This window comes from Saccostrea echinata, unplaced genomic scaffold (genome assembly GCF_033153115.1).
Source record: "Saccostrea echinata isolate AGI-Se365-2 ecotype Australia unplaced genomic scaffold, CSIRO_AGI_Sech_v1 ptg000014l, whole genome shotgun sequence".
In the NCBI taxonomy this organism is placed as follows: domain Eukaryota; kingdom Metazoa; phylum Mollusca; class Bivalvia; order Ostreida; family Ostreidae; genus Saccostrea; species Saccostrea echinata.
The window spans coordinates 13,470,292-13,492,904 of NW_026889763.1; the positions used below are offsets into that span (position 1 = coordinate 13,470,292).

Here is a 22,613-nt window from a genome sequence, read left to right on the forward strand (position 1 = left end):
ATTTTGTTAACAAAACACTGTCAATTCTTTTAAAAGAGAATGGAGAGTTTTTCCCGAAAAGAATGGACACTTACAGGTAACTTAATGGATTGTTTGAGGAGTTAGCGCAACAGTAACTAAGCTATACAATAGACAACACTAACAAAAGGTTTACATCACAATCATGTTTTAAGATTTACACCCTTTATTCCTCACTCACTATCCATCTAGGATTTAAACCTTAAAATGGGAATGAATGTGGTTGGTACCAAGATTGTGTAATATCCTTTTTCGTGTGAGTCAAAGTATAAAAACTGGACGCTTACGCTATAATCTACTCTTGAAGCCTTGATGGACTATTTTTCATATATAAAATACTGTAATTTAGATCTGACAAGCTTCTTTTCACGACTTGACACCCACAAAGGGTTATGTAAATACGGTGTAAAAATTTTAATATTAAATGACCTTACCCACCTAACATTGTATATACTAATGTATAACATTAATCTAGTGCCAAACAAGTCTTTTTATGGAATATAACTCTATTCTCAGTCTAATTTTTAATGGACAGAGATTCTTTTTAATAAAAATTTTCTTGAACGTTAAAATTTAGTTAATTAGCTAAGTACTCCAAGGTACACATTCCCGTAAAATAGACTGAATTTGCTCATGTTGAATAATGCCGTGGAATCTTACACGCTTAGCTTTAAGCTGACAACTTAGCAAGAGCTGAAGAAAAAATAGTAAAACAGTTTAGTAAACAAGCACTGATCAAAATAAAAATTGATCCATCACCTCAAAATTCAAATAGAAATGAATTTATCACCTGGAAACCATTTTATGCTATAAATGAATTTCTGACCTCGGCCTTTAATCTTTTGACTTCAAAATCAATAGGGTCTTCTAGATCTATAAGTCATAGGTAGTTATGAAGTTTCTACAGAAAGCCTATAAGTCATAGGTAGTTATGAAGTTTCTACAGAAAGCCTATAAGTCATAGGTAGTTATGAAGTTTCTACAGAAAGCCTAAAAGTCATAGGTAGTTATGAAGTTTCCACAGAAAGCCTGAAGGATTTTTATAAATATCTGGAAACTTAAGTGTACCATTTATACCGTATGTTTGGATATGTGACCTAGACTTGTCAACATTTGGTGCTCTCAGACAATTAAAGCGATTATCTTTTGTGTATTATTAGATTTTTTTTACCTTAAACTATCAGTATTTGAACTCAGTTAAGTAGAGAACTTTCTTCTAAAGAGAGTCATCAACTAAAGTTTCATTGTAAAAGCTAAAAAAAATTCTTTTAACCTCTGAAAACCATTTTACAGTCTGTTTTATGCAGTGTATGAATTTCTTATCTTGAACTTTGACCTTAGAATCAATAGGGACCCTTTCAAACAAATTGAATTAACAGACATTTCCATTTTGAAATGATGTATTTTAGCCAAGCCTACTTGTGTATGAAATTTTATTGAAATCCATGTACAACCAAAACTGTTTTGAAGATAACCATTTTGAATGAGTTTAAAGAATTTTTTTTTCTGATTTTTTATCATGGCATCAAAAACCGATAAACAGATGTTTGTATCTAAATCAAGTCTATTTGTGTACAATTGTTTTTAATAGGATCAAAACTGTAGGAGGAGTAGCGTTCTGAAATAAAATATCATAGAAACATCTACATTTTGTAACACGACAATTTATGCCGTTCATCGGAATAAAAAAACCGATAGGTATATTTAAGTTGTGTTCCAAGTTATATTGAATCTAAGGTTAAAGATACCGAACAGTGATCAATCTAATAAATCTAGTGAAAAATAGAAATCGCGGGCAAACACAAGGACCCTTGGAAACACCAGGGTTGGGATCAGGTGCCTAGGAGGAGTAAGCACCCCCTGTTGATCGGTCACACCAGCCGTGAGCCCTAAGTATTGACCAGGTAGATGGAGTAATCCTTAGTCAAACTTAGTACAGAAACAATGACCTAACAGTAATTGGTCTGAACCTTATTAGATAAAAAAGACCCAACGATAGGTTTATTTGCAAATAAGGTCATAACGACCCTAATAGGATCAAAACTGTAAAAGAAGTAGCATTTTGAATAATCGAATAAGACAGATAAACGGTCACCGAACAATGACCATCGCATAATAGACAAAGTCTATCACCAGGGTGGGACCGGTGCATAGTATGATGGGATAGGTACTCTTAAAGCATTCATTAGTGTGGGACGTTATTATTTTTGCAGAAATATTGTACATGTAGATGTGTCATTCATATTTTTCCTCTTAACAAAAAAAATATCATTTAATTATACATGATACTAGAACTTTACAGTGGGAAAACACTTTATAGTCCTATAGAAATAGTTATTGATAACCCTGGATGAAATCCTCACCACCCCAAATTCTTCTCTTTTCCCCCCACAATTTGACCTGGTCTGTAGTGCGAAACTTTTTTCTGTCACCCTTACATTTCCAAATTACTTGTAAATTAGTATATCATTTTAGATTTAGAAAGTACATGCTGTTACGAGAAAATCAATTCCTTATTTCATTGACAAATATAAGTTATGTTAAATTAAGAGGACTCACTAATACTGATTGACCGACCTTAACATTATCACAAGTTGAAAGTCAGCTGTTTGTGAATTCTACGGTCGTTTCAATGACTTTGTTTGTAAATACAACCTGTCGTTGGGTCTTATTTTGGCTGACATATACCATGGCAATGGTTAGGTCATTACTTTTATACTTAATTGAGTACGGAGTACTCTGTATACCTGATCAATACATATGGCTTACTGTACTTGTGACATGTCGACAGGGGATGCTTACTCCTCCAAGGCAGCTGATCCCACCTATGGTGTTTCCAGATGTCTGTTTTTTTTGCTCTGATGACGACTTGTTTTGTTTATTAGATTTATGAGATTGATCACTGTCTGTTATCTTTACCTTTTACATCATATTCTATTTTTTCTGACCGTCATAGCAGCTCAACACTTTATACAACCATTCCGCACAATAAATTTCATTCATATATCGACTCGATATATCCCAGTGAGCTTGAAATAAAAGATATCACAGATTCTGACACATCTGTTTCATATTTAGATATTTTACTAGAAAAAGACGTAAATGGTAACCTAACAACAAAGCTTTATGATAAACGTGATTTCAACTTTTCAATCGTCAACTTTCCTTACTTATGTAGCAATATACTCTTATCACCTGCATATGGGGTTTATGTCTCTCAGTTGATTCGATACGCAAGAGCATGCTCTACGTATGAACAATTTCTAAAACGAGGCAAGCTATTGACAAACAAGTTTACGAAACAAGAATATCAACAGTCTCGTTTGAAGTAATCTTTTCGCAAGTTTTTCGGTCGATACAATGACCTTGTCAGCACATACAACCTATCATTGAGTCAAATGCTGACTGACGTTTTCATACTAATTGTTAGGCCATTACTTATACACTGAACTGTCTACGGATTTTTCCGGTTTTTGTTTTCCGATCATGACAAAGAGCACACGACGAGTGTGACCGGTCGGCAGGGGATGCTCACTCCTCCATGGCACCTGATCCAACCTCTAAATTTTTAGGTCTGTTTTTGCTCTACTCCAAATTTGGATCGTTTCATTGGACTTTCGAGATTGAATACTGTTCGTTATCTTCATATTTCGGTAGAGCGCTCGCTCCGTGATCGGAAGGTCGTGTGTTCGAATCAAGGCCGCGACTGACCTAAGTCGATAAAAAATGGGTAGCAACTGTTCCTTCACCAAGCGCTCGGCACTTTGGAGTGAAAGTTACGGGTCTTTCGAATTAGACCTTAAAAACCGAGGCCCCGTGTCACGGTAGGCGTTGGCACGTTAAAGAACCCTTACTGCTCAATGGCCCTGATTGCCGAGTAAAGGTATAAATTTGAAGCCCTTCACCGGTATATGGTGACGTCTCTATATGAGTGAAAACTCAAAACTACGGGACGTAAAACAATATATAATCAATCAATCAATCAATCAATCAATCAATCAATCAATCTATTTGTTCTTTTAACACCAATCAATGTAAATTAAAAAAGAAACAAACACGGAATCAATCTAATTAAAATTAGACATTAGATCCACTCGTGTGTAGCGAGTATGCGATTGGATCTAACATCTAATATTAATTAGATTGAAACGGAATAAGTCACTTCAAACAAAGTAAAATTCAGACAAACCTACCTACCGATGTAGTTTGATGGTGTAACTGTATATTTTCAGTTCATTATAAAATTTGAATTGAGAGTGATCTACAGAAAATTAGATGTAGATCTTTATAATGGACACTTAATTAAATCCCAATCCCTTGTAAGGTTTGAATTGTGGTCAACTTGAACGTCAATTTTGTATTTTAAATTCATACATTTCATTTTGATATAAATCTTCAATTTTACGGTCGTGTTATTTATAATTCATATGTCTGATCAATTCATTATAATTCTCATTTGGATGATTTATTACGTCGTTCTTCTACTCTATCATCACACTTTTAGTCGTGTGTGTTTTTATCTACGATGTACTAATTAGGTACAAACCTAAACACAGCATTATATATGAATATGAAGGTTTGCAGAAACATTTTGGAAAAATTAATCTCCCGTTTACTTGTAGAAAATAATTATATTTGTTGTATATATTTTAATTAAACCCTAGACATGCTAGAAGTAAAAAAAAAAATGAATAATATGAATATTTGAATGTCAGATAAATGTCTAGGTGACTTTCTACAGAAAGGTGTTTATTTTATGAAATTCAAATGTCAATCTCACGGACGACTTTTATGATTACACGACGAGTTCTCCCTTCATGTTTTTGATCTTTTATGAATGGTGCAGGTGTTTAAATTATAAATTTTAGTATTAATGTTACTCTGTCATTTGTCTTTAGATACTTTATCACATTCTCATTTCTTTATCTTTTAGTGAAGTTGAATCCTGATTAAGAAATTTTCCTCTGAAGATTCTTTTTGAATTATAATACAATTACTGAATTATAGTACAATTACTGAATTATAGTACAATTACTGAATTAGAGTACGAGTACAATTACTGATTCAGAGTGCAGAGTACAATAGCTGGTTGAGTACAATGACTGATTGAGTACAATAACTGATTGAGCACAATAACTGATTCAGAGTACAATTACTGATTCGGTACAATAACTGATTGAGTGAGTACAATAACTGCTTGAGTACAGTAAGTACTTGAGTACAATAACTGATTGAGTACAATAACTGATTCAGAGTACAGTTACTGATTAAGAGTATGATTTGCAAATGTTTAAGCGGTAAAATTAATGCAAATACACGTAAAAGGAATAGTTATGTTCCTTAGTTCTCCTAAGATCCCAAGATCTTGCTTTATTTTAAAAGTAGACAAACAGCACATAACATCATGTACAGGTGAAAAATGTCGTTTATTGAAGTAAATGACGAAAAGTATAAAACACAAATCATAATGAACAATACAAAATGGGGATCAGAAAGAGGCTTTCAAATATCAAGTATTGCATATATTAGGCAGATCAGACTCTCCGCACCATAATGACATTATTACATGATGTACATAGGATAAAGTGGGGTCAAGCGGACTAGAATAAGAATTCAAAAACTGAAAACTTTGACAAGATAGAGTATACTTTAAGTTGACCCCCTCACAAACATAACTTTAGCTTCATAATGAGATCACATTACGTCATGTTTTCTCCCATGGTGGTTTGATAACTAGTTCAAGAGTGTTCGCCTTACATGCGCCCGATGACATGCGGCCTGGTCCAACCTAATACTTCACTTAAACTGACACTTCATTTAACACTAACACTAACATCACTGAACATTTCACTGAACACACGGTGTAAACACTCCTGGAATTTTCTTTGGAGACCCATGCAAAGTTTGTGTCACGGTAGACTCTGAAACGATAAAGAACCCTCGATCCATGCATTTACATCAAAATCTGTGTGCATAGCTATAAAAAGTAAACCGTCACTTTTTAAAATGATCCTTCATTTTGAAAACAGGGAAGCAGAGATAGATGGAAACTATAAACGTTATTCTTTTCACACATTCCAAAATCCAGTACTATTAATGCAGGCTTAGCGGAAAAAATGCAAATCTGGTAGCTATTTTCTCAAGATCCGCCCAATGTACCATCGTGTCATCGTTTGCTTAATTTTTTTTTTTACATAAATGTTTTTTCATCTAATAAAACACTTTTTCTTATCAAAAAGGAATTATGGATTGACTATTTCTTGTGTGTTTTTCTCATTTCGAAATCAAGCATCCTGTTTTAAGTCACCCGAGTCACTCAGGTGAACTTTATATGGTTTTGTCCGTCGCAGTGTGTCATCCCTAAACTTTTGAACACTTTCAGCTTTTTCTCTGGAACGGAAGGGCTAATTTCGAACCAAGTACAAACAAGATCCCTGTAATGCTCATAGAATTTACGAAATGCTGACTTTAAAGGGCATCAACTTAATTGTTAGTAGCTTGCCTCGGTTTACAAATTGCTCGTATTCAGAGCATGCTCTTGCTTATCGAATCGGTTAGGAGACATAAAACCATATGCAGGTGATGTTGGAATATTGCTACTTAAATAAGGGATGTTGACGATGGAAAAGCTGAAGTCATCCCGTTTGTCATATATAGTTTAGTTCTAATTGGCCATTATCGTCTATTGTCAGTATAAAAGCATCCAGATATGAAACAGATGCTGTAGACTCTGTAGTGTCTTTTATTTAAAGTTCCCCGAGACAAATGAATGAAAGTAACTTGTTATTTGAAAAAAAAGTCATCGATATATCTAAATGTTGAGTTGAAAGTCCCAGCAAGAGTCTTCTTTTTAAAAGACGTAATTGAATAAATTCTGCTTCATATGAATATAAAAACAGGTCAACTAGTAAATGAGCACAATTATTGCCCATCGAATTTCCAGCAGGTTGTTGGAAGGCTTGATCTCCAAAGACTACTGATGTTTTAAATGGGGAAATCCAACATGTTTTAAATATCAACTTCATAGTACGTGTGTGTAGAATCAGAATTGATTTTAACAAAGTAAGTTTGTAGATTACCAATCACAAGATATGAAAATCTACGAGTTCTATTTATATTAAGGATGCAGTTGTCTAAGACGTCAAAAAGCTTGCTCTTCAATTTATCGAGAGGAATGGTTGAAAATTATAAATATTTAATTTTAGATATTACGAATTCAAATAGCATTAAGCAGTATTATAGAATCTATTTTAGACTGCCTATTCCTAATGATCAGATTAAAAAATAAAGTACAATTTATTGTTTTTTTAATGATAAGTTTTAATAATGTGTAAACAAGAACACATATTGTAATAATTAGATATTTATCACTAAAACTGTTGATTTATATACTACATACATGTAATATGAAATGTGACGATAAAGAACAGCAGTCATGATCAGAAGTCCAATTCAATAGTACACATTTTAAGCAGATCAAACACGGATCTCTAAAAACAGAGGTGGGATCAGGTGCCATGTAGAGCATCCCCTCACATCCGCCATGTGACCCTTTTTGGTAAAAAATCTGAGAAATCCGCAGACAATTCAGTATGAAAATAATGGTCCAACCATTTGCAGTCAATATTCGACCTAACGACAGAAAATAAATTAAAGAGGGTCATTGTATCGACCACAGAATATGCAAATGTTGACTTTAAAAGATATATTGAGGCCCTTGTATCATCAACTCGTTTGTCTATAGCTTTTCTCATTTAGAGATTGTTCGTATGCAGAATATGCTCTTGCTTATCAAATCAACCCTTATGGGGGGATTATGGAATATTATAAAAATACTGCACGTAGTTAAGTATAACATTGAAAATTTTTCACCCCAAGAAAACCATTGTCGACCGAGTCGCAGCCGAGGTTGACAATGGTTTTCGAGGAGTGAAAATTTTTAATGTTACACTCAACTACGTGCAGTATTTATTATTTTATACTGAATGTTTTTTACAAATACATATTACAGTGAACCTTGCACGCATAAATTCTGCGCAGGCAATATTTTTTTGGAATATTACCCGTCGTCAAGCAATGTCGACTGTTGCTGTGCTAGAGGCGTGGCTTCATTATTCAGCGGGTAATAGTGTTTTTAGCAAATGTTTCTCGACGAATCAGATTCAACTAATTTACATGAAAGTATAATATTGCTGCATAAATAAGGGAAGTTGGTGACAGAAAAGTTGCAGTCATCATGTTTATCATAAAGGTTAGGTGTTAGTTTAGTATCAATGTCTTTCTCTAGAATAACATCCAAATATAACTTACGCATGTGTCAGAGACTGTGATGCCTTTTATTTCATGTTCAATAGGATATATCGAATCAATGTATAAATGAAAATGTATATCATCTTACGATGATACGATGGTGAAAATCCTTGTATTAGAAGAGAAGACACAAGTCTTCCGTGACACCTGCTGTATAACTTGACGCCTCTGATAAAGCTAAACTTGCAATGCATATTGAAATCATATTATTTTGATGTTGAAATTGAATCTAAGAGTAGTACTAACCACAGAAGAGGATACACAGAATAATTCTTGAAAACTAAAATAGGACGATTTTGATGCTTAACATTAAATTTCACTGACAACTTGGCAGGTGACAAGATTTTTTTTACGTTTTTCATCGACATCTGATTTGTTTAAAACATTGACGGTGACAGCTTAACGCCAAAAGGGCCACATTATTGAGAACAGTATACAACCCTGGTCTCATGCTCAAACAATCGACAAAGTCATTGTATAATTGGATGCTTATAAAGTTATAAATATTTAATTTTAGAAATTACGAATTCAAATAAGATTAAGCAGTGTTATAGAACCCATTTTATATTTCTATTTTTCATGCCTGAAAATTAAACATACAGCACAACGCATTGTTTTTTATAAGGTAATTCAAAAACATATATTTAAAAAAACATATTAATTACATATTTATTTTATTTGAACAGTCTCTAGTTACTAGTATTCATAAATAAATTGGAATTTTTTTTTATGAACTCTACTATTACTGTACTGTAAATATTGGTGATATTGATTAGATTACTTATAATGTCGTGGTTTCACCTAGAATGAATGTATTTGCAAAATCTGCTAAAATATTTCAGCTGGATTGAGCAGTAACTTCTTTTACACTGGGAAACTAGAAAGGAGGAACATATATTATGATAATTTTACAAAGTTTTTACTCTATAAATTATTATCAATTATAACAATTATTGTACAAATTTGATGACAAGATACTTTAGTAATATAAAACGAGTGGAATGCCTTTCACCTCAAGGCGGCAGGTATATTTATTGAAGATTAATTGCCCTCGCTTTCAGATATGATTCATAAATGTTTGAAAAATGTTTTGACAATGACCAATAGAGACTGATTTATTGACTGTCTTAAGGTTTTGTAAAACAAAATGCTTTCGTGTGGTATGTGTTTTTAAAGTTTCCGAGCCTGTCAGTTAAGGACAATTGCACGTCATGTCTAAGTAAGAATGTCCCAAAATGCCACAAAACCACAGGGTGTTGTTTCCCAAATCATTTTCATGATTTTTTTATTTGCAAAATGTTTGGGCAGGTTGATTAGAATGTTATTTTGAAAGAGGTGTACATATTTTTGTATATTTATTTATTAAGTACAGAATCTTCTGTAATTAAGTGAAAATCATACGAGAATCATTAGAGAAATTCATTTTTATCTATATTTGCCCTTATTTCATAGTGCATGCAGCTGCTTTTAACTTTTCTCAACACAATTTGTAATTAATTATCAATATTTTATTGATTCTAAATTAATTATGCTTACAAGTCAAAATAAATTGTCATTTAATGCAGAAAAGTTATTCCAGAAAATAATTATTGTTAATTTCAAAATCAACAAACTATCAATCACAACAAAACACAGATCATACATTACTGGAGAAGAGGTGTTGCCAATATTCTTAGCAAATATATCTGAATAAAGACAAACAAAACGAGTATACACTTTTTACATTTTTTTCCTAAAAAGCGCTATATTTTTCTCAAAATTAATCTTAAAAAGCGAATGCGATAAATACAATTTATCAATAATGTATCTCACACAGGTAATATTTTGCATGCTTGAAATAGTTATACAAAAGTGCACTATCCTACAGGACAGTTTGTGTCTCAATGGACATAAAGTAACATGACAGTTAGCGAGAAAGTCGCCCACCACCTAAGCATTCCTTACTCCGTCACGCATGGTCGCTTATTCGTGTCAGGCAAAACTCTTGTTGTTCATTCATGGGTCACATCGTGCACTATGTCAAGCTACTTCTGAAGAACTCAGATCGTCCAAATGTAGAATCATGGTGCCACAGAACTTGTTTGTTCTTTTATGAAAGAAAACATAAGGATATTCTAATTTATCATTTGTGTTTTTAGAGAGTGAGGTGTTGTTGGTACAACGTCCATTAATTCTGTTGAAGGATCAGCGGTGCGCATGGAACATAAATATACGATATACTAATGATGAAGCATAACAACAGGATCTGTGTACTTACTGAAAATTGGAAAAAAGTGAAATGAAGATGCTCTAAAGAATTCTGGAAGTTTAAAACTTTGTTAATTTCATCCTAGCGTAGAAGTGGACGACAATGAAAGTTGTGTATTATGTTGTGATGATCTTGGTTCTATCAGAGGGAGTGATAGCGTGGTTTGGAAAGAAGCCTGCTAATAAGAAATGCTTGTTTGAGCCATGCAAGGACTACTGCAGAAACGGAGGAAATTGTACTCAAGACGATTCAACGTGTATGCCACTGAAATGTGACTGTCCTCCAGGGTTTTCGGGTGGAAGATGTGAGAAGAACATGGAAAGTGTTACAACTACTGTGGATTCCAGATCAAACATAAATGGTTGTCAACTGCGTCCACTGGAAGAACGCATGTGTTTTCCGTTCCAGTGTCAACATGGCTACTGCAATAAAACCAACAGGAATCAAAAATGTGTTTGTGACAAGAATTGGACAGGTGATAGGTGCACACGTATGGACTGTTCGCCTTGTGGAAGCGGTGTATCTTGTACAAATACACCCTCTTGTGACGGTATAATTTGTGAAAGTCCTAGAACTACAAAGGAGGTCACAAGGCCACCGACATCACCCTCAGCACTGAATTTAAGACCACTTGCAGAACGTCTTTGTGCTCCATCTTTTGAGTGTATTCACGGGTTTTGCAGAAATACAGGTGGAATAAGCTGTGTTTGTGACAGAGGATACAAAGGGTTATTCTGCTCAGACAGTGTACCTACTACCACACCAACGGTAGAAGAAGATGACCCCGACGTGTGTTCAGAGGATTACAGCTTACGACCTCTATCTGTTAGGAATTGTTTTGCTGCCTTCACATGCAAGTATGGGGTTTGTGTTACAAAGCGTGGGGCTGTTGGTCCCCGGTATTCATGTGTCTGTGACCCTCACGCCAGTGGGGAAAAGTGTGAACACAAATGTTGTCGAAATTGTGGAGACTTCGGAAGTTGTGTTGTGAACAATGGCGAACAGCTGTGTAATTGTCAGATGGGACATTCCGGAGACTTTTGCAACATTACTGTTACAGAAGGTAAGAATATTTAGTAAATGTTTTCTCTTCAACCGCGTTATATTTTGCACCAGAACCATTCTCCTGCATTTGAAATACAGAATTTGCCCTACCACAGAGTATGACATTATCTTCAATCTTTTGATCCCTTTTATCAGCTGTTTCCGAGGAGCAGGTTTCTGACCGGCCATCTAATTGGGGTGCCTTAATGGTGGGGATATGTGCTGTGGTCCTTGTCTTTCTCTTGCTGACGGTGGTATTAATACCCTACATCTTATGGCGCAAGGGATTTGTTTTAATCATGAAAATTGTGCACTTCTTCCAACCCTTTGAACAAAACGGTAAGTGGAAGATTTTTTTAATTATATATATATATATATATATATTTTAATATATATCCTTTTATTCCTTGTCAGCCTTCACTAGTATATGATTATCCTATATATGTCCTCTTTTGACTATATCAGTGCAATGTTTAAAAGATTACGTCTCCCTTAAAAATGAATTTTCAACCAATTATTTTGAAAATGCTACAGAACTTGATTTAGGTAAGAATAGATACTATAATGTATGATATACTAATTAGACCAATTGAATATGCATCTCCTCTCAAATGAAAACAAAAAGATATCTTTGGCATTCCTAAAAATTTATATCTTAAAATGATCAATAAGAGGATGAGACGCTTTCATCTAAGTAAATACAGGTATGTTCCTATGGTGAGGCAAAATGTGCACTTTTTGTGCAATCAATGTTACCAAAAGTGTTTTACTTGATATGTGATTTAAATTACAACGCACCTTTCATTATCTATGTGGTTAATACATTTTATAACGACAATAAATGCTGAGGTTGTACCTTTATTCTCTTATGTAGTGTAGACTACTAGTTAAAAGTAATAAACATTGGTCAAAGTTGTCAGATTTATATTTATACCCCATAGTTTCGTTGTTGTTATTTTTTCTATTCAGAAAGACAAAATATCTTAATCTTATTATGCGTAAATCAACCACATTGAAAATAAACAAGATTTAAGATTTTTAAATATCTAATTAATGTCATCTTCTTCATTTATATTAACAATTCAGACAAATGTAAGTGTTTTTATTTAGGTGTAGTTCCAAACAATTAACAGTTGACCTGCTTTGTAGAGGCCATTGGGAAAAGTTAACGCCTAAATTGCATCATAATCTACCAAAATTACATGGCATAACTTAGGTCTTATGTACGAAAGGCAAATGAGCATGGACCTTTATCACAAAACCTTTTTTACCGTTAATTCGCCAAATTTTCTTATCATATGAAAACTTTTTAATGCTTAGCGTCAAAATGATTTTTTTCCCCTAAAATTAAAAAAAAAATTGATTATAATTTGTGGGTAAAGTGATGCTCTTTTTTTTTTAGAGGTTAACAAATAACTACTTCCAGATCGTCGCCCGCGTGGGGCAATTGTTAGAATATATTAAACGGTAAAACAATAAAAGAGATGACAGCTAAATAGTTTTTTTATGACATTTCAGAAATCAGATAGTTCAACTCCTATTTGTAATTTTGATGTAATTATAGGAATGATGTAACAATGCCTTGAATATGGATCTAAGGGTTAGGGTTAGGGTTTAGCTACTCTATTTTGTAAACTATAGGTTTCATATATATTTTTCATAAATTGATACAAATTTTTTTTTAACAAAACCAATGTGGTATTTTGATATGGTACATTCCTTTCATTACTCTATCATTTTGTGTAGAGGAAACAACATGACATTAAATGTAATTAAAACAGCTTACTTCATTTTAATCTCTAGTCTCTATGCGTTTAAAAAAGAAAAAAAACCTTGCAGTTTGATCCCATTAGTAAATTTCTTTTTTTTTAAAAAATAATGTGATATATGTAGCTCTTTCATTTGATCATAGATATATCGACTTCAAGATGCCTTTCTCTTAAATCGATTTAACTATGGATCCCAAAACGGTGTTATATCTGTATTATATAATAAGAATATAATAATAATGTAATATAATATAAAATATATAGAGAATATTCAAGTTTTGTAAATGTATCATAGAGTTATTTCTCGAGTGTGACAGGAGTTGTTTTTTAAATCTTTTCACAATTGCAAAGCACAATTGAAAATAAAAAAAAGTCCTGTCTCACGAGTGAAATGAATTCCACATTCAACTACAAAATAATGAATTTTCTGTTTATTACATTTTCTTTGAGTTGTCCTTTCGTAACAGTGTCATAGGCTGTGGCGTTATAGTTGAGCCGGTTGAGATGTCAGAGCTTCGAGAATGTGGAATTGGGAGGAGAAAAAAAAACAAAAAAACATTGTAAACATTGATTTCAACAGCATATTTGTAGAAACTTTGACAGTTTTGTCTATGTCAGGATGGTTAACTCAATTTTAACAGGCCAGGGAGTGGTTTTTTTTTTTTTTTTACAACACTCTTCGTGAAGGACGATGAAAAATCGAGTTTTGCTCCACTTCTGGTATTCTTTCATTCATGTACTGTGACAAACTATATCACTTTTATTCAATAAATAAATTACAGTATTCCACTTTGTTGAAAATGTAATATAATACAATATCATGTAAGGATTGGTGTATGCTACTTGCTTTTCATTAGTAAAATAAGAATGGAATTTTCTTATATTAATCTACAGTTTTAGTCCATTTTGAATATATATGCTCTCTCTAGGTATAATTTTTTTTTCTGATATTATATCGATGATGTATTCTTTTCTCAAATATTACCACATATACATTTGAATCCTTATAGAAGCGTATTTCTTCATATTAATACTATCAATTACAGAACTTTTTAACCAATTAGGTTGAGAGAACTTGAGTGATAAAATACCTATATAAATTTACAATAACACATGTACATGTAAATGTCTGAACATAACCAGAATTTGACACAGATTCATCTTCTCACCTGATCATGACATCTAAATATCTTTATTCCTTGTTGTTTACCTGTATTTATTTTTACTGATTTTTTCGCACCGTGAAGTGTGCAGTTCATGATAGATAGGGATAATAATCACAGTCATTACATCAATCACACTTGATGGTTAATTGTTAAAGAGGGTTTGTGAGAAATATCTAGTAGCTTGGGTTTTCTCAGGGTTTATATTTTAATTCGAAAGTACAACGATTTAAATTTTTTCCCAAGGTGGTCAGTTGTCATAGAATTATATCATTAAATAGGAAGGAAAAATGATTATCATTTCAATATTTGGGTTTAATAAGATCTATCCGAAATAAAATATGAAAAAAAACTATGTACAAATATATTGAATATTTTCTGTGACAAAGAAAAGCTATTTCTTACGTCATTTTTGTCTATTTGTATTGTGCTTCTAGGTTAAGCCTTTTATCCAATTTTTTTTTTTTTTTTTTTTTTTTTTTTTTTTTTTTTGCATTTTCACACACAATTTGATATATTTTATTGCTCTCTGTTCAAGACATCAAGCCAATGCCTGTCAAATTTATGCAGATCATAAATTACAATATGATTTTGCATTTTGAAATTATCTTTTGGAGTTCAGGCGTGTAAATAAATCTACAAACAATAGCAGTGTTGGAAAGTTTTACAGGTAAAATAGCAACTTTTTTGTGATCCACATACACACAATACGAGTATAGTATTTTTTAAGAACTAATGTTTATTCATTATTTAGATAAGGATATTTTACTATTTATATAACATATTTAGATTTTAATTATACTTTTTATGTTTTAAACAAATTTTTTTCAAAATTATGATGTACATATGTTGGAATCATATTCTAGTCAACTCTAGATCTACTGCTTAAAGTCCATACGGTTTATGTATGCTAAACCTACTTAAATCGTGTTGCTCGTATATATGTATAGATGTTGAAATTTTACCTTTGTAACATTAACCTGAGGAATTTTACTTTGGCTGAATCTCAGTTCTTGCAATATATGAGGTACTTTTAGGCATCAGTTTTCCACATATAAAAATGGCCGATCATTAAACTTTGCTTAAAAACATACGTCCATAAATAAACATATTTATTCTCAAACATAAATTACACGTTATCTTGATACTAGCTTGTATCTACTGAGCTTGAACTAATATCTTTAATCTGTCAGGTTCATGCATTACATTACCTTACTTTCTTGTGAAATAAACAAGGTCATAATGAGATGTACATTACATTTTTTTTAATATCAACAATGGCATATGTCTGTCGAACATCTTTTTACTTATATCATTATGATACATGGGTTGTGCATTAATGAATCACTAGAGGTCTTGGATTGCTGCATGTATTCTTGAATTCTCCGAAAGTAACAACTTGATTTGCAACACAATATGTTTCTTGTTGCATAAATGATAATCAGATTTCTAACACCTCAACTTACTATTTACCACTAGGGTTCTGACATAACTAAAACATATCTAAATTTGAATTTTATGAAGCAATGTTATTTTTATTCATTTTAATAATAATCATTGTTAATTTGTTGAAAATTTAGCAGAAAAATACTACGAACTTTTTTCAGTTTGTTTTTTTTACAAAGAAAAGAGAAATATTCGTACTTTAAAAAACCAGAAGTCTCTAACGTAGCTCTACTGGTTTGTACTGATAACAAAGGAAGAGAAAAGTAGCCTTTAGACTGAACTTTGACAACAACAATAAATTATGATAATAACAATATTCCGTTAAGTCATTTTGTGTTGCAAGTTTTATTAATCAGTAGGAGGAGTACCCTTTTGAAAGAATTTCAAAGACAGTTTTTAGTAACAATGGTCACACCATTCACCAAATACATATATCTCAATGTAGCCTACGCGGGTAAAACTTTTTATCGACATCAGACCGCATCTGTTCGAAGCTTAGTGTTTTTATAGAATTTCACAAAAATTTCTATTTTTTAGTCACCATATAAACATCTCTCACTGGACCAAAGGCTGATACACAGAATTATGCATATAAGGGTAGTTTACTCTTGTAGGCATTTTTATTGAATTTACACTAAATTTACGAAGGAGTAACGTTTTGTAAGAATTTCACAGAAATTTCTATTTTTAGTCACCATGGCAACACGTACCATTCATCAAAATCAAAAACCTATAAATAAATATTTGTATCCAAATGTTGTCTACTTGCTTAGAAAGTTTGATAAATCAGACTAAACTGTAGTACGCGTGGCGTTAGTAACCATTGCAATACCATTCATCAAAATCGAAAACCTCTATACAGAATCATGTATCTTAGTGTAATCTAGTTGTTTGTCAAGTTATGCTTAAACCAGACTAAAACTGTAGGAGAAGTATTTTGAAAAAAATTTGTTTGGTGGCAAAAAGACAGACAGACAAATAGAGACACAGACAAATGGAAGACAAAAACCTAACTATCACCTATCTATCTGACCAGTAGAACTAAAAACGATTATAAATGAAATAAAATAAATTAAACAAATTCAAACATGTTTCAATTAATGTTAATAAAAATCTCTTTGAAATTTATTTGAGTGATATGTATTTTCTCTTCCAACCAGTATTATTCTTGTAACCAGCTGTATAGTAAAACATTCTTATCTTGACAGTTTAAAAATAATTTCTATGATTTCTTTTGTTGTGAAAAAAGAGTATTTCCTTGACGTTTTAAATTTCCCTTACATTACATTGACTGGAATAACTGTTTACCCCTTTTCAGATGGAATGGAGTATGACGCAATTATAATGTACAGTGCTGATTCCCAGAGGGACACCAGGATTGCTAAGGACTTTCTGTACAGTTACCTTACACAGCATTGTGGTTTTAATGTTAAAGTAGAAGGACATCGTCAATGTGAGTGTCTTAAATGACAAGAGGAAAGTCTGTAAAATACTTGCTACTTTCCAAGTCAAATTTATTGAAATAAGATTTTGAAAATAAAAATTTGTAAGATAAAAAAGAATGCAAATTAATTTTATTATTTATTTGCAACTATTACTGGGAAAATTTTGAATCATCACTTATTGTAACTCCAGTAATTAAGATGAGAATTACTAATTTATTACTATACTTTTCACAATGCCCAAGTAAAAGTAGTAGTTCATATTAGAATTAATTGATAAAAATAATGCAATTATCATTTTTCTTTTCAGCTACAGATGAAAATATTAAAAACACAATTAAGAAAAGCCGCAGACTTATTCTTCTGTTATCCAGTGACTTTATTTACCAAGAATGGCCATCCCTTTCTGGTCAAATTTCGGAAGAGAACTTTTTAAAATTAAAAAAGCGGGTAGTACCTGTTCTTACAGAAGAGTCCAGTAAAAGTTGTATCGGATCTGATGTACGTCTCAAAGATCTGATTTCAAGAAGTGTCTTCATAATTTGGTCAGATGTGGAAGAGGATAAAGCGAGGAATCTAAAACGGATAAAATATTCTCTTCCGAAAAAGAGAAGGGACTTTTGTAAGAAAACAGACCAAGAAAAGGCAAAAGTAAATGTAGAAATTGTAAAAAATGGAAATACTCATCTCCAGAATGGACGTGAAAGCTATATTTACACAAATGGACAAAACGCTATCTCTAAGAACGAACAAACTTCTCTGAGTTCAGTCGACTTCAACCATAATCCCTATAATTTGCCCTATTATAAGGAGTAACACATACTGAAATATTGTGGTTGAATGGTAACTTGTAAAATTGATTTAAATTTACCTTTGATGTTTTTTTTCTACATAGCAAAATGTATAAAGACGCAAAATGTATAAACTTAGATTGACGTAAAATGTAAAAATCCAAAAAGTGTGTTTTGTTATTTGCGTTATTACGTATTTTCTGTGTTGACACCAAAGCAGAATGTAAAAATGTAAAATGTAAGACTCCTAAAAGTGTGTTATTGTATTTTGCGTTATTACATTCTGTGTTGATATCAAAAAATGCACGTTCACTTTGAAGTCATTAAAGGTAGATCTTAAAGGTAAAATAATAAAACTGTTACAGCTGTACAATTTTACAATATATGTAAATGGATTTGATACTTGAAACTAAACTCTAAAGAAAATGCACTAGGTTTTTTTAAATGGTTTGTTTCTTTGGTTCTTTTTTCCCATTAATTATTTATTTATTTATTGGATAGATCTCTGTTTGTTATCTCTTTTCATTTGAAGAAACAACAGAGGAAAGAGATAAAATATAGGGAAAGAAGCATTATCCTCAAAGTCGTTTTCTTCATCCTCAACATTTCTGTCTATTTTTTTCACTTTTCGCAAGTCTATTTTTCTCTGTTTATATCTGTCTGACTCAATTTTAGAAATATTGTATATAGCATCGTTTTACATTTCTCTTGTCTTCTCTATCCTTGTCTTTTCTCATTCGCCAGATCTTAGAGTTTGGGTCTTGCCTTATCTTACATTTCCCTTGGTTTCCTTGTCATTGTATTCTCTCTGTGTGAACTTAGAGTTTCCTTCTCTTTTCCTTTGTATGTATTTGCCTATAGCTTGTGCAAATATGAAATAAAGCATCAGAAACTAGAATTAAGTATTAAAAATCTGGTTGGAATTGATTCTATCTATTCTTTACACGTTTCTTGTATTACCTTTGTCCATAATATCGGTGTGATTTGCCTTTTTGCTTCAATTTTCTTAACATTTCTATAACTTTGCATTGATTTTGCTCGTCGTTTAATGTCGTGTTTATCATTAAATTACATTTAAGGCGAGTATCAAATTGTCTTGACTCGTGTTCCTAGTTTTAATCCTCGAAGCAATATGTGTAAAACATTAAAAATTATTTAATTTTCGAAAAAAGGTTGGTATTCTTTCATTTGTTTAGTCTTTTTCCATATTTTTTGTGTGCGTGTGGTTTGTTTGTTTTTTTTAAGTTAAAGTTTTGATTGTTTGTTTCTGTATTGTTTTTGTTTTTGTTTTGTTTTTGTTTGTTTGTTTGTTTGTTTGTTTTTTTTTTTTTTTTTTTTTTTTTTGGTTGTTTTTTTTTTTTGGGGGGGGGGGGGGGCTTTTTTTAAATTTCTTATGTTTTTGCATAATATTTGGAACAGAAAGTCCAATAGCCATCAATATATTTGTCTCTGCCGTAACTACTTAAGATTTAAAGTCTGCCTTTAGATTGCACATATTTTTTTCTTTTGTTGATCATGATGAAAAGGTAGTAATATAAGATACCTTGAACTGTTTTTGGTATAGAATCAGTTATGGGAATCTATGTCTTTTTTGTATCTTGGACGTCTTGTCATGTTCGTGAAAACATATTCAAAAAAGCTAATTATTTCAAATCACGTCTTTCTGTAATTACTCTTACGAGCCAACTGGATGTTTTAATGAGTAAGTAATTAGCCAGTAAATCATGATACTTGTTGCAGTTCCGAAAAGATGTGTGTTTTGTTCCAAATGTAATTAGCATGAATTATTTTTATCACGTATCTAATTATGAAACATCATTAGATTGCTATGATTTTACCATCACATTCATCATAAACTCTTCTTTCATTAATTTAAGGCTTTACTAAAAATGCCATTCCAAGAACATAAAAGCCACACTAATTTTGCTATAGTGTTAATTTTTCTTACTTTCCAAAACTTAAAGTTTAGATAAAGTTAAAAATTCAATACACTGCATGTTCCACAGTTGAATTTTCTTTACAATATTCCAATTTCTTCAAGTGAAAATATTAGATTAACATGTCAAACAACTAATTAATAATGTATATAAATATCTAAAATATATAAATGAAACATATAATCTATAACAAAGATTTTGTTACCGAATTTCTAAACATATTGATAAGGTCTTTAATTATCGATTGGTGTTGAATTGGCATTTTGGGTTACTTCCTTTGATGACAATTCCGGATCTATCCAGCATAGTAAATGACAAAATATGATGAATGTGTCATAGATTGTGGAAAAGGTCGTAATAACTTTAGTCTGACATCAATTAAAAATGAGGTTAGTTGTATAGATTTTTCCAGTGTGAAAAAATAAACATATAAAACGTATTAATCAAAGAATAAAAGAAAAACTAACAGAGGAGAATCATTGTATAAATATTGTATGTAGTTGAGGGTAACATTGAAAATTTTCACTCCAAGACCCCGAGGCGCAGTCGAGATTGACAATGGTTTTCGAGGAGTGAATGTAATGTTACCCTCAAATACGTTTAATATTTATTATATCATACTGAATGTTTTATACAAATACATAAAACAATCAATTGTACGCGCATAAATTCTGCGTAGTCATTTTTTTTTAAATAGTATTGTTGACTGTTGCTAATACTATTACTCTGCAGGATCTGGTTTTCTCATTCAGAAGGTAGTAGCGTTTTTAAACAATTGTTTCTCGACAAATCGGATATAACTAATTTACATGAAAGTGTAATATTTTAAAATGCTGCATCAGAAACAGTGGCAACATTGTTTATTAACAAACATCATCACTAAATGTCAAATCTGTATACCATGTTTTGTTTATTAACAAACATCATCACTAAATGTCAAATCTGTATACCATGTTTTGTTTATTAACAAACATCATCGCTAAATGTGAAATCTGTATAACATGTTTTGTTTATTAACAAACATCATCACTAAATGTGAAATCTGTATACCATGTTTTGTTTATTAACAAACATCATCACTAAATGTGAAATCTGTATACCATGTTTTGTTTATTAACAAACATCATCACTAAATGTGAAATCTGTATACCATGTTTTGTTTATTAACAAACATCATCACTAAATGTCAAATTTGTATACCATGTTTTGTTTATTAACAAACATTATCACTAAATTTCAAATCTGTATACCATGTTTTGTTTATTAACAAACATCATCGCTAAATGTGAAATCTGTATACCATGTTTTGTTTATTAATAAACATCATCACTAAATGTGAAATCTGTATACCATGTTTTGTTTATTAACAAACATCATCACTAAATGTCAAATCTGTATACCATGTTTTGTTTATTAACAAACATCGTCACTAAATGTCAAATCTGTATACCATGTTTTAATTATTAACAAACATCGTCACTAAATGTGAAATCTGTATACCATGTTTTGTTTTTTTAACAAACATCGTCACTAAATGTGAAATCTGTATACCATGTTTTGTTTATTAACAAACATCATCACTAAATGTCAAAACTGTATACCATGTTTTGTTTATTAACAAACATCGTCACTAAATGTCAAATCTGTATACCATGTTTTGTTTATTAACAAACATCATCACTAAATGTGAAATCTGTATACCATGTTTAGTTCAATTCATTTTCAGACTGATGCATATCTTTTTTTTAAATCAATCAAACAAAGACAACAAAAACATCGACATTGCAAAACTCTTCTGGACCGATCTTGTAAAGTATGCTTTTCCCTCTAAAATCTTTCCCCTCGGAAAACTGGATCTAGAGTAGAATTCATCCTCCCGGAAAATAGATTCTAGAGTAGGATTTCATCTAAGGAAAAATTACTCTAGAGTAAGATTTTCCCTTGGAAATCCCACACCAGATTCAATTTTCAGGGGGAAATCCTACTCTGTGTAATAGTTATAGAGTGCAATTTCCCCCAGAGCCAATTTTCCCCCAATAAAATATAATGGCTGTACTTATGTATGAGGGGGGAGGGCAACACATTTTTAGAAGTTTCCCTTCTTCAAAATGGCAACCAGTTCTATTGAAAGCATAAAAATTGAATTATTAAATCTCATTTTTCTCAATAACTGGCTAACGAATTCTTTTGAAGCATTAAAATCTTATTCATTTCCTCTGGTTTCTGAGAAAAAAGAATTCGTACAATGTAATCGGTTGGACAAAATTTGTATTTGAAATACTTAGTCAAGAGTAATTTTTGTCATTTGATCAATGCATCGAGTACATGTATACAGAAACAAATACTGACGACATAATTTTTTTTACATGCCCTTAAATAATCGAAACTGAGCACTAAAGTCTTGTTATTTCTTACTCAACCAAACAAAACCTCTGATTTGATTTA

At 31.8% G+C, this 22,613-nt stretch overlaps 1 protein-coding gene across 1 annotated transcript; it reads left to right on the forward strand.

Moving 5' to 3' along the window:
- The first annotated feature begins 10,351 nt into the window (after positions 1–10,351).
- LOC133187241 (sushi, von Willebrand factor type A, EGF and pentraxin domain-containing protein 1-like) lies at positions 10,352–18,386 on the forward strand. Its single transcript, XM_061322597.1, has 4 exons — positions 10,352–11,639; positions 11,777–11,959; positions 17,317–17,451; positions 17,751–18,386. The coding sequence occupies exons 1-4, from the start codon at positions 10,679–10,681 to the stop codon at positions 18,254–18,256; spliced, it is 1,785 nt and encodes a 594-aa protein (XP_061178581.1). The 5' UTR covers positions 10,352–10,678; the 3' UTR covers positions 18,257–18,386.
- The last annotated feature ends 4,227 nt before the right edge of the window (positions 18,387–22,613 follow it).

Bases quoted from the DNA above. Each gene is read 5' to 3' on its own strand.
- LOC133187241 (XM_061322597.1), top strand. From the start codon at position 10,679: ATGAAAGTTGTGTATTATGTTGTGATGATCTTGGTTCTATCAGAGGGA. The intron at 11,640-11,776 runs GTAAGAATATTT...CCCTTTTATCAG, and splicing joins CAACATTACTGTTACAGAAG to CTGTTTCCGAGGAGCAGGTT. The intron at 17,452-17,750 runs GTGAGTGTCTTA...TTTTCTTTTCAG, and splicing joins AGTAGAAGGACATCGTCAAT to CTACAGATGAAAATATTAAA.